The 16,740-nt window shown below is 44.2% G+C and overlaps 1 protein-coding gene across 1 annotated transcript in view; it reads left to right on the top strand.

The window, feature by feature from the left end:
- The window catches only part of FAS (Fas cell surface death receptor), a 62,648-nt gene extending 46,267 nt beyond the window's left edge, over nt 1–16,381 (top strand). Inside the window, exons 6-9 of the mRNA XM_029609831.1 lie at nt 2,517–2,591; nt 2,694–2,776; nt 2,868–2,892; nt 14,944–16,381. Of these exons, the coding sequence (XP_029465691.1) occupies nt 2,517–2,591; nt 2,694–2,776; nt 2,868–2,892; nt 14,944–15,317 (557 nt within the window). The 3' untranslated portion in view covers nt 15,318–16,381. The remainder of the gene's footprint in view (nt 1–2,516; nt 2,592–2,693; nt 2,777–2,867; nt 2,893–14,943) is intronic.
- Nucleotides 16,382–16,740: the final 359 nt, after the last annotated feature.

Genomic DNA, 16,740 nt, shown 5'->3' on the forward strand with positions numbered 1-16,740 from the left:
TGTGGGGATGGGTCTTTACGCCATGTGCGTTCTTTCTGCCTGAGCTCATATTTCATTAGTTTGAGGTCTGGGGAGTACCATGGGTTTTGTTTTTTTGCAGATAGTTTAGTTTTATGTGTGGAGATAGGGCACAGTTTGTTTGCGATATCTAAGGTGATGTGGCTCCAAGAGTCTAGGGCTGTGTTTGGAGTTGAGCAGTTGAGTTTCAGAGAAGAGCTGGCAAAGGCTGAAGTGAGGTCCTCACTGGGGCAGGATTTTCTGTAGGCAAAAGATGTGGTGGAGGGGGATTTGGATGGTTTGGGTATCTTTATAGAGATGGAGGATTTGACAATAGCGTGATCGGACCATGGGACAGGGGTACAGCGTGGTTTAGAGGGTAGGCTAATGCTGGAGTTGACAAAGAGGAGGTCCAGGGTGTGCCCTGCTTTGTGCGTGGGGGAGGTGATAACTTGGGTAAAGCCGATGGCTTCGAGTGTGCTGAGGATGGCTTCACATGAGGTGGAGCGGGGGGGTGGCATCAACATGGAGGTTGAAATCCCCCAGGATAATGGCAGGGGCATCGCTGTTGATGTTGTTGGAGATGAACTCGATAAGGGGGGAGGAGTTGTGTTCGAGAATGCTAGGGGGGGGGGGCATATACTAGGCAGACCTGGAGATTCTGAGATTTGAATAGCCCAATCTCTAATTTGCGTGGTGTGATGATTTTTACAGGTTTGAGATTCATGTGCTTTTTAGCAGTGAGGAGGAGACCACCGCCTCGTTTCTTCGGTCTAGGGATGGAGAAAAAGTCATAGGTGTCAGAAGGGAGCTGATTGAGGAGGAGAATATCAGAGTCCTTGAGCCAGGTTTCAGTGACGGCACATATGTCTGGCTTATGGTCATCTAGTAGATCAGACAGTATGACAGTTTTCTTGGATAGGGACTGAGCATTCATAAGCATGATGAAGAGGGTGGTGAGACCTAGGAGCTGAGTGAAAGGGGAGACGAGGATAGGGAGGAGGAAGGATCTGCGCTGGGTGGGCTGGGTGGTTAATAGGGGGTAATGTGTTCTGTGGGAGGGGTGATGGATGTGTGGGATAGGGAGGCTGGAAATGCCGGCCATGGTGGGGGGATAAGGAGGAACGGTCACTGCTGTAGGCAGGGGGCAGATAGCAGGAGGAAATAAACAAACAGTGAGGTTGTGGTCACAAATAGTATATCGGTGTAAAGCGGTGACTGTAACAGTGAATTAATAGAGGTTGAAGTATATACAGCGGTGTCAGAAGAATCAAGAGCAGATATTAAAGGTACATACACTAACAGCAAGCTGCAAAAGATAGAAGTCACCTGAGGCGTGTGAAGTTTTTGCTGAAAGTAGGTGCTTGGGCCAGGTAACCTTAATGGGTGCCTGGAGTCACAGAGCTGTTGGCAGACAGTGGAGCGTAGAGGAAGGGTCAAGCAGCGGTTGGGTCCTGTGGAGCAGCGGTACAGCCGGAGGGTGCTCAAATGTGCACTAAGGGGCGCACAAAGGGGCTGGCCCCTTTGTTGTGTTCCTTAGGTGCGCGACGCAGGCGCGCGACGCCTGTGTAAGACGGAGATTTAAAGGTGGGTTTGTTTAGTTTCTGTGACGTCTTCCAGCTTGGGGAGGGGTTAACAGCCACGAGGTGGAGGAGGAGGAGATGGTCCAATGGAGGGCTGGGTACAGGAGAAATCTCAATCCAAGCCCTGGATCCTGGCTGCACAAAAGGGAGATTTAAAAGTACATTCGTTTAGTTTCTGGGACGTCTTCCAGCTGGGGGAGGGGTTAACAGCCACGAGGTGGAGGAGGAGGAGAGGGTCCAATGGAGGGCTGGGTACAGGAGAAATCTCAATCCAAGCCCTGGATCCTGGCTGCACAAAAGGGAGATTTAAAAGTACATTCGTTTAGTTTCTGGGACGTCTTCCAGCTGGGGGAGGGGTTAACAGCCACGAGGTGGAAGAGGAGGAGGAGAGGGTCCAATGGAGGGCTGGGTACAGGAGAAATCTCAATCCAAGCCCTGGATCCTGGCAAAATTTGTACCTGAAACAATGAAGAGTGAAGTAACTTGCCCAAGGTAACAAAGAGCATTGGGGAGAGAGGTAAGATTTGAACTTTGGCTTCTCTAGTTTGCAGCCTGCTGCTCTAACCAATGGCCACGTCTCCACGCCTCAAGGCATTATAAGCATAGTCTTAAAACACTAAGAGCCCTATATACTAAGAATTTTTCACTTACAATGGGGCCCCTAAGATGTAAGATTTTGGGGGCATGATTGACAGCTTACTCTGCCTGTTTATGACTTGTTCTGCACATGTTTTGTATTTCTCTTTTGCAGCCCCTTACAGATTAACAACACTATGTAGACTGATAGCACTTAATGCACGTCAGTAATAATTAAACACCTGTTCACTGCTTTATTTCACACTTTCCATGTGTGCTGTCTTAGAAACTATTTCTGAAATCTTGATCATGTTAGACTTATTTGTTGGTATATAAAAAGCACTATACTTTATTTCACAGGAAGAACACGATACATTTATTGGATAATTCAATTATCTATCCTATTTGTTGGAATTGGAATTGGAATTGCTATATGTAAGTTCAGATCTTGGTTCTGTATGGTATTTGGTGTTTGATTAATCTGTTTGGACTGATAGAACTACTGCTTGTGAAAACATGTTTTGTATTGTTTTGTAGGGGTTTATTATAAAGAAAAAAGAAAGAAGAAAAGGAGTACAATGGATGACACACCCAGATGTACAGAAGATCCAAAAGCTGCTGTAAATCATTTATTATTATACCATCTGTAATGCATGCAGTACAACTTTGTTATTTACACTCACTGATGTTATTTTCTTTGTTTTTCCTTAGGAAACTGAGCTGCTGCTGCCTGAAGGTACAAAATTACATCTGTGTATTTCTGTAACCTTTCTGAAAGTTTTCATTTAATTTACATTTTAAAAATGTATAAATCGCTTTTACAGCGATTTTACAAGGTAATATACAAGCCACCTGACAGTATAGCTATCTGAGATCAAATCCTTATAACAATAATATACTTTCAGATAAACAACAAATTATGACATTCAGACTATGCAATTATCATAAAAATATAGATAAAAGCAGCCAGCAAATATGTAGGTCTCCAGCAGTCCCATTATGTAAAACAGCTCCCAGAAATTCCCTAATCGGTTTCATTAAAGAGCCATATTTTTATGGTTTTTTATCAGAAAAACCTGGCCAGGATCCCTGTCCAACAACCATAATGAATGTTGCGTCCATCGGTCGCAGACAGCTGCACTGCTCTGCCTTACCTCTTTTCTACCCTTTTCCTCCTCTGTGGGCAAGATGGCTGCCTCCAGTGCCGAGGGCCGAAACCCTCGGTGTGTCCAATGCAACATGGGCATCCCAGTCCGTCATGCTCCTTCCTGTGGTCTGCTAGGGTGCGCGCGTGCAAGTTGCCTATGCCTAAACACACATCATGGCGGGAACCTCAGGGGCGTCCCCACCGCATGACATCAATACCTCCGGGTATTTAAGCCTCCACTACGCTACCCATGTTGAGTTAGCAAGGACTTTGGTTTAGCTATTCTGACTGCTCTAAGCTGCTGCTTAGATGCCTCTCTACCCTACGGGGAATCTCGCTCTGACAAAGCTCTAGGCACCCGCTCCTCGGGGGCCTCTCGCTTCCTACAATCCCTCGGGGTTCTCTTCTATCTAGACAACCGCTCCTCGGGGGTCTTTTCTCTATTTCATTTCAGGATCTTCTGCACTATTTGGTACTCGCTCCTCGAGGGCCTGTCAATCTAGTTATCCTGCACCACGGACCTTCGGTCCTACCATCTCCTTGCCAGGAAGACATCCGCACTATGCTCCTGTGAGTACCTCTGCGATCCAGTTCTCCAACTCCACCCACCAGGCTGGCTATTCCCCACTGCGGGCCTCTACCTACCTTGAACATCTGGGTGAGACTTCTACATCTGAGACTGAGCGCATTGGCACTTTGCTGGACTTCAGTGCCTTTCCTTCCTGCCTCATACCATCTATCTACAGCAGTACAATAAAGCTTTCCACCTACAAGTGTCTGCTCTCTGAGTTTAGCCTATTGCTGTGGTTTCCCCATGGGGCCCCTCCCCGTGGGAGGAGTCATCTCCACTGCGACTAAGGGTCCACAAGATGCACCAAACACAACAATGAAACAACAGCCAGATGACATTTTATGGTGATTGGTGGATATAATTAATGCTGCCCTTAAAGATGGAAGAGTCTCTCAGAGTTTAAACATTCCTTTATTCAAAAACTCTGGACTTTGGTCTGTAGTTTATTTATTTATTTATTTATTTAGCATTTGTTTGAGCAGGATGCAATCTTGAGTCTGCTATTAATGGTTAAATTGGCCAAAATAGCTGTTTTAAGTCAACTTTCATCATTCTTGGATAGCTTCTCAGGACTAAATAGTTACCTGTGCAGACTTTGTGCTGGGTAGATCATAGAGAGAGTCCTAATGTCAGTTGTGAATAGCATCCTGTGTAATTTGGATAATAGTTCCTAGTGGTCTTGCTGGATTTATCCAGAGCTTTTGATTTGGTCAATTATACTATTTTACTGGATAAATGTGAAACATTGGGACTGGGAGGCACAGTGGTTAACCTGATTAAAACATTTTTGAGTGGGAGAACACAGTTGGTCAGCTTTGAAGTAGTCCTTTCATCATCCAGATGCCATCAGAATGGAATACCTCAAGGGTCACCCGTATCCCAAAATCCCTTAACAGTACCTGCTTATGGTTGAAGGCACTCCTTGCGCATTGTCTGCAGAAATGAGAGAATAAGGGTCATGTTAGACCCCTCACTATCTTTGGAGATGCAGATTTGCTACTGTCTTGACTAGCCTTTTTGGGTTTCCACATGGCTCCACACTTAGATTCTTGTTTGGACTCTGAGGCTTTTAAGGTGGTGGTGCTCTCCTTTGTGCTTTCCCATGTAGATTTTGCAATGCTCTTTCAGGCCTATGCAGTATCTGCGCACGAAAAATGAGCGCTCATGATTGAGTGCCCGCTCTCCTAAGGTGCACCGATCAATTTCTCTGGGGCACCCCATCTCATATTTAAATTGGCTACTGCGTAAAAAAGGAGGTACTAGGGGAAATTGTGCGCTGCAGGTGCCCAGGAGAGGTGGCTGTCAGCAGGTTAGGAAAACAGACGCCCAATTTTACAAGCGTCCGTTTTGCTCTAGTACAGCACCCCTCTAGATCTCACAGTGGCAGGACTGTGCTGCCCTCAAAATCATGGTGCTCTAGGCAACTGCCGAGTTTGTCTAATGGAAGCACTGGCCCTGGTCAAGAGAAGCTAAGAAGCAAGGTAGGGATGAGGTTGGGATGTTAAAAGGATGGGCCATGGGCTTCTGCCCATTATACATTAGATAATGGTCTGTATCTCAGCTGGACTGTGCAATATAATGTGTGATATGATAGTGTATTTGTATATTGTTTTATTTGATGTTTAACACTGCATCTTTGTTTTTTACTGGTTGTACACTGCTTTGGATGCAGTGCTTGATGCAAAAAGGTGGTTTATAAGCAAAGAACTCAAAATATAAATCTATTTCTAACCAAATGTTAAACAGGAAGTGAATTGCACAAATATGGTGCTATGGCAAAACAAGCCAATTTACGTGTATCCATTATAGCGGTGTGATGACCCCAGTTGTCTAGCACAACTGTTGTCAACTACAGTTAAAAGTATTTGGGGCCAATGACATGCAAGGCTTTATTAAGAAAGTATCTTAAACTTACTGCACACCAGCACTAGCAATTTGTGCAATAAAGGAGAACCTCTTCTTATGTGATTTGCCATGATAATCTTTGGCTGCTACATGCTGTCTCAGTTTCAGCCAATACAGACATTTCTTAGGCAAGAGAGCAAATGTGTGGTGGGAGATAGAGGGGTAGATGGATATTGCTGGGTAGGTATGGGGAGGAGAGGGGATGCTGGGTAGGAGGAGAAAGGGGACGCTGCTGGATGGGTGGGATGGTAGAGAGAAGGGGGGATGCTGTTGGGCAGGGGAGAGAGAGTGGGGATGCTGTGGAACTATGCATGTACTTTCATCCACGTATGGGATCGGCAATTCTCAGATGGCCGATTTTACATGAGTGAAATGTGGTTACCTGCGGAAATCTCTTTTGAAAATAACTCTTGCAATGCCTCACTATATGCCCAGTATCACCCTATTCAACCCTCTGGGGAGTTTCTACTCTATTTTGAGTAGCAAATACTCGTATTTGCCACTGTCTTCTTTCCAACCTCAGCATGGGTGAATCGACTCCCTTGCATTTTTAAGATTTTTTTTTTTTTAGGTTTGTTTCTTTACAGACTCTGAGACTGTAGGAAAGAGTTGTTCTCAGCTTTCATGCATTGCAGGGGCTGAAGAAGGTGTGAGCTGCAGGTAGTGCTAGCGTGATAGGGAAAGCCTCAGATTGCCAACTGCTGCACCGTTGAGCACCGACGAACGGCTTTCTTGTTTTCTATCCGGTACTGGTAGATTGTTCACAATCGCCATTCCTTGTCTCATCACTATCGCACTGCAGAACCTGAGGCTGCGCCAGCTATCAGCTGTTCTCTTAAGGGTTATAAATTAAGCTGTTCTCTTAAGGGTTATAAATAAAACCTCTCAAACCTCAACGTGATACTCAATGCCGACAAGACAGAGTTCCTCTTGATCACTCAGGACGGCAACCTTCCACTAAACAGCTCACACCTTACAGCTCTCCCAGTTTTTTTTCCCCCCGGGTCAGAAACCTTGGGGTCGTCATGGATAATCAACTGAGCTACACAGGTTTCATCAACAACACGGTAAAAGAGTGCTACTACAAACTCCAAGTTTTAAAAAGGCTAAGACCCCTCCTCCATTTCTTTGATTTCAGATCAGTGTTACAATCTATCATTTTCTCAAAAATCGATTATTGTAATTCACTCCTACATGGCCTTCCAGTCAACTCCCTAAAGCCTCTCTAGTTGTTACAAAACGCAACAGCAAGGATTCTCACAAAGTCCAACAAAAGGGACCATATAACTCCAATTCTAAAGAAGCTCCACTGGCTCCCAGTCAAATATAGAATCCTCTACAAACTTATATCAATCATCCACAAAGCCATTCACAACAACACTCCACTGGACCTCAGGATTCATCTTCAACTTCACACTTCCTCCCGTCCGCTAAGATTAGCACAGAGAGGCACTCTGCACGCACCTCCTATCAAAACATCTTTAAGAAAAAGAGCTCCCTCCACCGTGGGCCCCAAACAGTGGAATTCGCTTCCACCTGAGCTCAGGCTGGAACATTGCCCAATCACGTTCAAAAAAAGACTCAAGACATGGCTGTTCGGCCAAGCTTTCCCATAATTTCAAGATTCTTCCACAGCTTCCACAGACTGTCCCTACCCAGGGCCTTTGTTCATGTTTTAATCAGCCATAGTAACTTGTCTCCCTCTCCCCCTCCATTAGTCAACTTCCCTCCCCAGTCGGCTTGAAATCCCTCAAGTCCACTTCCTTTTATCTGTACACATTATTTTTTTTCCTAGTTATGTTTATCCAAGTTGTTCTCATCCTTGTTCATTGTAAGACATATTCTGTCATCATTTATTGCCTGTTGGAATGTAAACCGGAGTGATAAGTAACTCTGTTACCTGAACCTCGGTATAAAAAAGTTATAAATAAATAAATAAATTGTGTGATTCTGATTTTTGCAGCAGCGCCACAGTCCAGCAGTCCCTCCATATTTTCCCCAGCAGTACTTTTTGAACCAAAGAGCTCTGAATTAGTTGCGCAGTCCACGGCTGTAGGGAGGACTGCTGGCAGCTGCATGGTTGTGAGGAGGAGTAGAGGAGGCATAGGGATACTAAAGCTGTCAATCCTAGTTATTTATCAGCTGCTGCACGGAATCCTTTTCAGCTGCTTCCAAAGCATCCAGTCTCTTAACTTCGGGGGTTAGGCGGCTAGCTCAGCCCTTTTGAAAATTGCATGGGGCTGAGTGGATAAATTTTAGCCACCCAGTGAAACCAACTGGCTAAAGTTTGCCACTCAAAAAGCAGGTGGCCCTGAAAGAATTCCCGGGGGTGCTGGAGGGGAAGGACTGAGCCACCTAGTACTGATTTTCAGTGCTAGATGGCAAAATTTAGTCACCTAACCAAGGTGTACAAAAGGCAGGCCTAAATCTAAGTGGCCAAATTGTGCCTGACTAGATCGGGCGCTTAACCCATGCCAAAAATTCTCTCTTTCATGTTTAGAGAAAATTGGGCCAAAGTTTGTAAGTAAGGGATGTAATTGGTGTATTTAATTTAATATTTCTGTTCCGTCTTTCGCGGATGGTCAGCCACTTCAAAGCAGTTTAGGTAAGTAGTTGAGGATTACACTATGAGGTTGTTTCAGGGTGGGTTGTACAGTATGGAAGGTTAGGTTTTAGTGCAGTAGATTACAGTGAGGTACAGTAAGAGAAAAAGGACATAAGAAATGCCATGCTGGGTCAGACCAAGATCCATCAAGCCCAGCATCCTGTTTCCAACAGTGGCCAGTTCGAGTCACAAGTATCTGTCAGATCCGCAATAGTTGATCTATTTCTAATATCACACTCCCAGGGATAAGCACTGGTTTTCCCACTTCTACCTGGCTAACAACTATTTATGGACTTTTTCTTCAGGATCTTGTCCAATCCTCTTTTGAACTCCACTATGTTAGTGGCCTCAATCACATCCTCTGGTAACAAATTCCATAGCTTTATTGTGCGCGGAATGAAAAAATACTTCCCATGATTTGTTTTAAATCTGCCGATGGCTAATTTCATGGAGCGTCCCCTACTCCCAGTGTTTTTTTGAAAGAGTGATTCCCTATGTATCCATTCCATCCCACTCATGATTTTATAAAGATAAGTCGTATTGCCTCTCTGTCATCTCTTTTCCAACCTAAATAGCCCTAATTTGTCCAGCCTGTCTCTATAAGGGAGCTTTTGCCTCCCCTTTATCTTTGTCTCCTTCCCTGTACCTTTTCCACTATTATCTTTTTTGAGAAGGGTGATCAGAAATGCACACAGTACTCAAAGTGCGGTCTCACTATGAATCTGTACAAAGGCATTATGAAATCCTCTGTTTTATTCTCTATTCCTTTCTAGGTAATTCCTAATATTATATTTACCTTTTTGATCACTGACCCACACTGAGCTGAAGATGTCAAGGTATTGTACACCAGGACTCCGCAGTCCTTATCCTGGGTTGTGACTCCTCATACGGAACCCAGCATTGTGTAGCTGTAGTTGAGATTGTATTTCCCTTCATGCATTACTTTGCATTTGTCACATTAAATTGCATCTGCCATTTAGAAGCCCAAGGACCTTCTGCAATTCTTCACAATCTGCTACTGTTTTAACAACTCAAAAGAATTTTGTGTCATCTGCAAATCTGCCCACCTCACTCGTCATTCCTTTCTCCAGATCATTTATGAATATGCTAAATTGCACAGGTCCCAAAACAGAGCCCTGGGACGCTCCGCTAATCTTTCTGTTTGGAGAACTGACCATTTAATTCTACCCTTTGTTTCCTGTCTTTTTTTCCAATTACCATTCCAAAACAGGACACTGCCTCTGATCCCATGACCTTCCTATTTCCTGAGGAGTCTCTCATGAGGGACTTCGTCAAATGCCTTCTGAAAATCCAAATACATTGTATCTATTGGCTCACTTTTTATCTGCATGTTTGTTTACTCCTTCAATAAAAATCTAGTAAAATGGTAAGGCAAGACTTTCCTTTGCAAAACCGATGTAGACTCTCCCCCAATAAACCATGTCTGTTTATGTCAGAAAATTTTGTTTTTATTTTATTTATTTATTTAAAGAATTTATATACCGGGGTTCCTGTATAGTATACATATCACCCCGGTTTACAAGGAACCAAAACTATCGCTAAGGAACCGTAACTATCGCTTCATTTAGCGGTTTACATTGAACATTTAGCGGTTTACATTGAACATAGTTAATTTGAGAAAACATAAATAAACATAAATAAACATAAAATAGTTAATTTGAGAAAAGGTATATAATATAAGCTGGGGAAGATACGGAGGATATGAAATGCCTTTTTTCTTGCTCATTAGTTCTATGGGAAAGCTTGTTCGAACAACCAAGTCTTAAGTTTCTTTTTAAATGTAGCGTGGCACGGTTCAAGGCGAAGGTCCGGAGGGAGCGAGTTCCAGAGAGAAGGGCCCGCTGTGGATAGAGCACGTTTCCTCAGGGAGGATTTCGCCTGTTGTGTGGTTAGTCTGTACTGATATGCGCTTCTAGTTGGTTTCACTGATGTGTGTAGCTGAATTTGAAATGTTAAATTGAGTGGAGCGATATTATGTAAGGCCTTATGTATCATCATTAAGGACTTGAATTGGATCCTGTATTTTATCGGGAGCCAGTGTAGATGATGCAGGATTGGGGTGATATGGTCTCTTTTTTTGGCATTTGAGAGAATTCTTGCCGAGGCATTCAGGACCATCTGAAGTGGTTTTGTGGTGCAAGCTGGTAGGCCAAGGAGGAGAGAGTTACAGTAGTCCAGTTTTGGGAGTATGATGGCTTGTAGAACCATGCGGAAATCTCTGTACAGAAGGAGTGGTTTTAGTTTCTTTAAGGTTTGTAGTTTAAAGAAACATTCTTTTGTTGTGTTATTGACGAATTTGTTGAAGCTGAATCCACCGTCTAAGATGACTCCCAGGTCCTTTACTTGTTGAGAAAAGGTATCCGGACTTTGGTTGGCGTTCGGAGGAGTGGATGGGACATAGTTTTCCGGTGCTATAATGAGGATTTCAGTTTTGTTTGTGTTTAAGACTAGGTTGAGGCTGGTGAGAAGGTTGTTGATAGCTGCGAGACATTTACTCCAGTGTGACATGGCTTTGTGTAGTGTGTCCTCTATAGGGATGAGGATTTGTATGTCATCCGCATATAGGAAGTGTATAAGCTTGAGGTTGGTGAGTAATTGGCAGAGAGGGAGAAGATATATATTGAAGAGAGTCGGGGAGAGGGATGAACCTTGCGGAACTCCCCTTTTAGATTCGATGGCACGAGACTCTTTGTTATTTATCCTGACCTTGTATGATCTGTCCTCCAAAAAAGATTTGAACCAGTTGAACGCTGCTCCTGTAATGCCAATGTCCGTTAGGCGTTGCAGGAGGCACGGGTGGTTTACAGTATCGAACGCTGAAGAGAGATCCAGGAGAGCGAGGAGGCAAGGTTGGCCTTTTTCTAGATTAAAGATAATGGTGTCTGATAGTGAGGCTAATAGCGATTCTGTGTTCCTAGTCTTACGAAAACCAAATTGGTTTGGGGTGAGGATGTTATTTTCTTCAAGAAAGTCTGAAAGTTGTTTGTTAACCACTTTTTCCATAGTTTTGGCTAACATAGGGAGGTTTGCTATAGGTCTGAAGTTGGCTGGATCTGAGGTGGGAAGGTTGGGTTTTTTGAGGAGCGGTTTGAGCATGGCTAACTTGAGTTGGTTGGGAACTTGACCTTGAGTGAGAGAGCAGTTGATGATGTCTGCAACAGGTTTGGCTATGGTGTTGGTGATCATACTCAGGGTGTTTGAAGGGATATGGTCCGATGGGTGAGAGGAAGGTTTTATTTTTTTGAGAATGTTCTCTATTTCTAAAGTAGATGTGGGATCAAACTTGTCCAGCACTGATGGGGTTGTGTTGGGTTGTAAGGTGGTTGAGTGCAATGATTGTTGGGCGGTTGAGTGCGGAGGCTGTTGATCTGTTGTGTCCAAAGATTGTTGAGCGGTTGAGTGAACTGATTGTTGAATGTGGTTTGGAAGTGTAGCTGCTCCTTTGAGGGGGGCTAGGAGTGATGTGATTTTGTTGTCGAAGAAGGCAGCTAGTTCATTCGCTTTGTTGAGAGCTTGGTCGTCTGGAATGGTAGGCGCAGGAGGTTTAGTAAGGGTAGAAACGTATGAGAAAAGTGCTCTTGAATCAAATATGAGGTGGTGGATCTTTTTGGAGAAGAATTCTCTCTTGGTTTTGTTGATGTCATTTCTGTATGAGTTGAGGCACTCTTTGTAGATGAGGAGGGTGGTTGAAGATGGGTTTCTTCGCCAATTTTGTTCCTTGGATCTCAATTCATGTTTGCGTTTTTTCAGCTCAGGAGTGAACCAAGGTTTCCTGTTGTCTTTGTTAGGGTTGATATATTTAGTCGTCATGGGGCACATTTGGTCTGCAACCTTTTTAGTGATGTTGGTCCATGAAGAAGTCGCTGAGTTGGCGTTGGAGAGGTCCAGATGCACTAGTTCCTTGGCCAGTTGTTCACTGAGTTGGTCTCCAGAGCATTGTTTCCTGATGGAGATGGCTATTGATTGTGTGGATTGCGGGGAGATCTCCTTTATTTCTAACACCGATGTTATGATTCTGTGGTCTGTCCATGGTACTGGAAGGCAAGTGGGGATGTTGTGTGTTGTGATTCCATCGTTTATGAAGATAAGGTCCAACGTATGACCTGCTTTGTGGGTTGGTTCTGTCACAATCTGTCTAAAACCCATATTGCTGAGCGAGGCGAGAAGAGTTTTACAGTTGGTGGATTGAGGTTGGACATCTACGTGGAGGTTAAAATCTCCCATGAGTATGGTAGGATTACTGGAGTTTAGGTGTTTTGCTGTGAGTTCTATGATTGATGATGGGTCTGATTCCAGTATTCCAGGAGGGGCATAAATTAAACCAATCGTCAGGTGTTTCGATTTGAAGAGCGCAAATTCGATGTTTGATAGGTTATTTGAGGTCTGCGAAGCCAGACCTAGTGATTTTTTGGCTGCAAGGAGAAGTCCACCTCCTCTTTTTTTGTGTCTGGGTATGGAGAGAAGATCGTATGCCTGGATGGGTAGCTGATTTATTAGAGCGGTGTCGGTGGGTTTTAACCAGGTTTCTGTGATGGCACATATGTCTGGTTTTGCGTCGGATAGTAAGTCATTGAGTATATGAGTTTTCTTAGAGATGGATTGTGCGTTAACAAGCGTGAGAGAGAAGAGCGTCAGCCCTAGAAATTGGGTGACCGGTGTCAGCAGGATAGGCCTTAGCCTCTGTTGACGGTTGTGATGGGGGGGAGTGGGGGGCTTAGGTGCTCTCCACTTGTGGCTGTGGATGATGGGAATTGTGAGGATTCCCATGATTAGATGTATCAGCAGTCTTATCAGTCAGAAGAAATACTGGGCGAATGCAGTCAGGAGAATGCTGGGCGAATGCAGTCGGATGAATGTTGGGCGAATGCAGTCGGTTGAATGCTGGGCGAATGCAGTCAGATGCAGTCAGATGAATGCTGGGCGAATGCAGTCGGATGCAGTCAGATGAATGCTGGGCGAATGCAGTCAGATGCAGTCGGATGAATGCTGGGCGAATGCAGTCGGATGAATGCTGGGCGAATGCAGTCGGATGAATGCTGGGCGAATGCAGTCGGATGAAGCTGGATGATTGCTGGAGTGGAAGGATGAGCGCTGGATGACTGCTAGATGCTAGGTGACTGCTGGAGTGGAAGGATGTGCTAAGGGTTGTTGTCTGTCTAGTTCAGGTGTGCTAGGATTTGGAAGGAGTGGCGAGACTGAGTATTGATGGTATGGGTTACTATTGTAGTCTCACCCTGACCTCACCTCACCAGTGTCTCACAAAGGGGCTCGCTAAGGGGCAGGCCCCTTAGGTCGCGCCCCTTTGGACGCGCGACGCCCGGCGCGCGACGCCGTCTGTGAGCGTTTAAATTTAAAGGGCTTCACGCAGCCTTTTCAAGGGCCGGGTGCCTTTCAGTGTGCCTTTCAGGGGGAGTGGTTTGCACTCACCGCGATGTCTTCTTCGTGCGCCTACCGCGCGGCTCCCTTCTCCCAGCACCTGAATGAGGCGTCCTCCACCAGTCTTGCAGGGACCCTGGGTTGCGGCAGAAAGGGCGTCCGGGAGAGGTTCCTCAGTTTAAATCCCCCTCTAGTCGCGCGGGTATGATGTCATCGATCGGCGCGCCCTGAGAGGGGGGAGGATGATTCCGCTCGTCTATGTGTGTAGATCTCGGCGGAGCAGACGGCTGCGGCTAGACACGTGGTCGATCGGTGTGTGAGGCCCTCGGAGGTAAGTGCGAGAAATAATGGGCGATTATTTTAAGAACTATTTTAAGAATAGCTTTGACCGCTTTGCCCAACATCAACCTCAGGCTCACCGGATTTATAGTTTTCCTGATCAACCCTAGAGCCCTTTTTAAAAATTGGTATCACATTGGCCACCCACCAGTCTTTTGGTACCATGGCTGCTTTAAATGATAGAAAAAGGTCTGCAATTTTATTTTAGAGTTTCTTTAGAATTGTGGGTTACATAGCATCCACTTCTGGTAATTTGTTATTATTTATCAGTCTAAGTTATTATTACATCCTCCTTTTCACAGTGATTCCATCTAGTTGCTTGGAATCATTATCATCAAAAAATGTTTCCAGTGTGGATATGACCCTGACATCTTCCTCAGTAAAGATAATGAATTAATTTAGTTTGTCTGATATTTTCTTTATCCTCTCTGACCATTCCTTTTACCCTTCATTCATCTATTGGCACAACTGACTCCCTCACAGGCTTTTTGCTTTGAATGTACTTCAAAAAGTTGTATTACTTGTGTTTACCTCCTCGGCAAGCTTCTTTTCAAATTCTCTCTTCGCCTGCTTAATTCTTTTTTTTCATCCAACTTGTCAGTGCTTATGCTCTTCCATATAGTAAGGTAGATTATTGCAATGAAACTTCAAAATAGATGTTAAGAAAATAAATTTATTGTACACCTAGCTCTTATTTTTAAAATGAAAACTAATATCTCTTGTATGATGACTAAGGTAGGCAGAAGTGTCCATTTGAAAGTGAGGAAACACCAGTGTTATGCATATGTGTTAAAATAGCATGTGTTATTTTTTATTTCTTTAGATATTGACATAGAACCCTATCTCTCGGAAATCGCTCAGAAAGTAATGAATTTGACGGACATTCTAAGCTTTGTGCGAAAGAGCGGCATGAAAGAACCAGAGATAGAAACAATTCTCCATAACCACCAGAACAACGAAGGGGAGCAGAAATTTCAATTCCTCTACAAGTGGTATCAGAACCATGGAAAGAAAGGGGCATATCGCACTTTGATCAGCAGGCTCAAAGAATTGCAATTAAATAAAGTTGTCGATGACATCCTGGGAATTGTTCCTGTTCCCAGTAATAAAGAGAGTGTGAAATTTTCCAGCATACAGATTGAGGACAGAAATCCAGAAGATGAAGGACAAATATCCAGTGTGGAAGAAGGAATTTAAAGAAATGTGTAATCAAGAAACAGGAGCTACAGAGCATATAATTATGCGTTTCAAATTTAATAATGAAAGGCATTATGAAAGGGTAGACAGACTACTTTCGAAATGCTATTTTCTTTAGTCCACCAGATTTTTGCATCCCAGTTACCGTAGTTTGGCATTTACAAACATTGTCTTTCTGTAAATGGGAATGTTCTGCCGACTCTGGCTCAGTCAGAAGGCCAAGAAGGGACCATCCTTTACCTTTTCATTTTGTCCAAAGAGAGAGTGAGATATGCGGTAATGGAATAGTCTAAGGATGACACCCCAACTATTGTTCAAAGGTGCTATTGGCTATTTGATGTTTACAGAATAAATAGGACCTCAATTTAATACCTCCCCCTTCCTTAGAAACATAATGTAATGACTTCAGTAAGTGCTATTCCAGCACCAAAAACAAGAAAGAATGGATTATCATTCGAGTCACATGATCAATACTGAGAGAGTTGGGTGGCATCTTATAGGTGAACTAATTTATTGAGACCTGAACTTTCTAGGACCAGTGTGCACTTCTTCAGGTGCATGAAGGTACAGGAGGTGGATAAATATACATGAAGATGGGTTGGGGGAGAAGGATACAGAACAAAGAGAAGGCCCTGAATAAGACAAGGCAGTTTCTTGCTGTAGTGTCCCTTTGAAGTTCCTTTTCAGGAGTATGGCAACCTTAAGATCAAATAGATAATGTCCTGGAAGGTTGAAATGTTCTCCTGCTGGTATCCGAATGTTGCCATTTCTAATGTCAGATTTGTGTTCATTTATTATTTTCCTTAGATTGACCCATGAGTCCTATGTAGACAGCAGAATGACATTGCTGGCACATGATGGCACATATCATATTGGAAGAAGAGCAGGTGAATGAGCCCAGGGTGTTGTAGTTGGTGTTGTTTGGGTCCTGTGATAGTGTTGCTTGGGATAATATGATGATACAGTTGGCATCTGGATTTCTGGCAGGATCTAGTTCCAAAGTTTGTGTCATTGTTGTACAATTTGTGGTTGCTGGTGAGTATCTGTTTTGAGATTTGGGGGGGGGGGGGGGGAAGGTTGTTGGTAAGCCAGGAAAGGCTTGCCACCGAAGGTCTCTGAGAGAGTGATGCCAAGATGGGTTGTAGACCCTTGATGATACTTTTTGGTGGTTGCAACTGGGGAGCTATAGATGAAAACCAGAGGTTTTCTGTTATTTTTTCTTTGGGGATGATCCTGTAGTAGAATTTTCCTGGGTATTTGTCAGGCTCTGTTGCTCTGTTTTCTTACCTCATTGACAGGCCGATTCAGAAAAACGCGCGGGAGAGCTGGCGAGCGCACAGGCCACTCTCCTGGGCACATGATTCAGGAGGGTGGCCTATGCAAATTAGGGCCCGTGGTAAAAGGAGGCGCTAGAGACACTAGC

This window comes from Rhinatrema bivittatum, chromosome 7, assembly GCF_901001135.1.
Source record: "Rhinatrema bivittatum chromosome 7, aRhiBiv1.1, whole genome shotgun sequence".
In the NCBI taxonomy this organism is placed as follows: Eukaryota; Metazoa; Chordata; class Amphibia; order Gymnophiona; family Rhinatrematidae; genus Rhinatrema; species Rhinatrema bivittatum.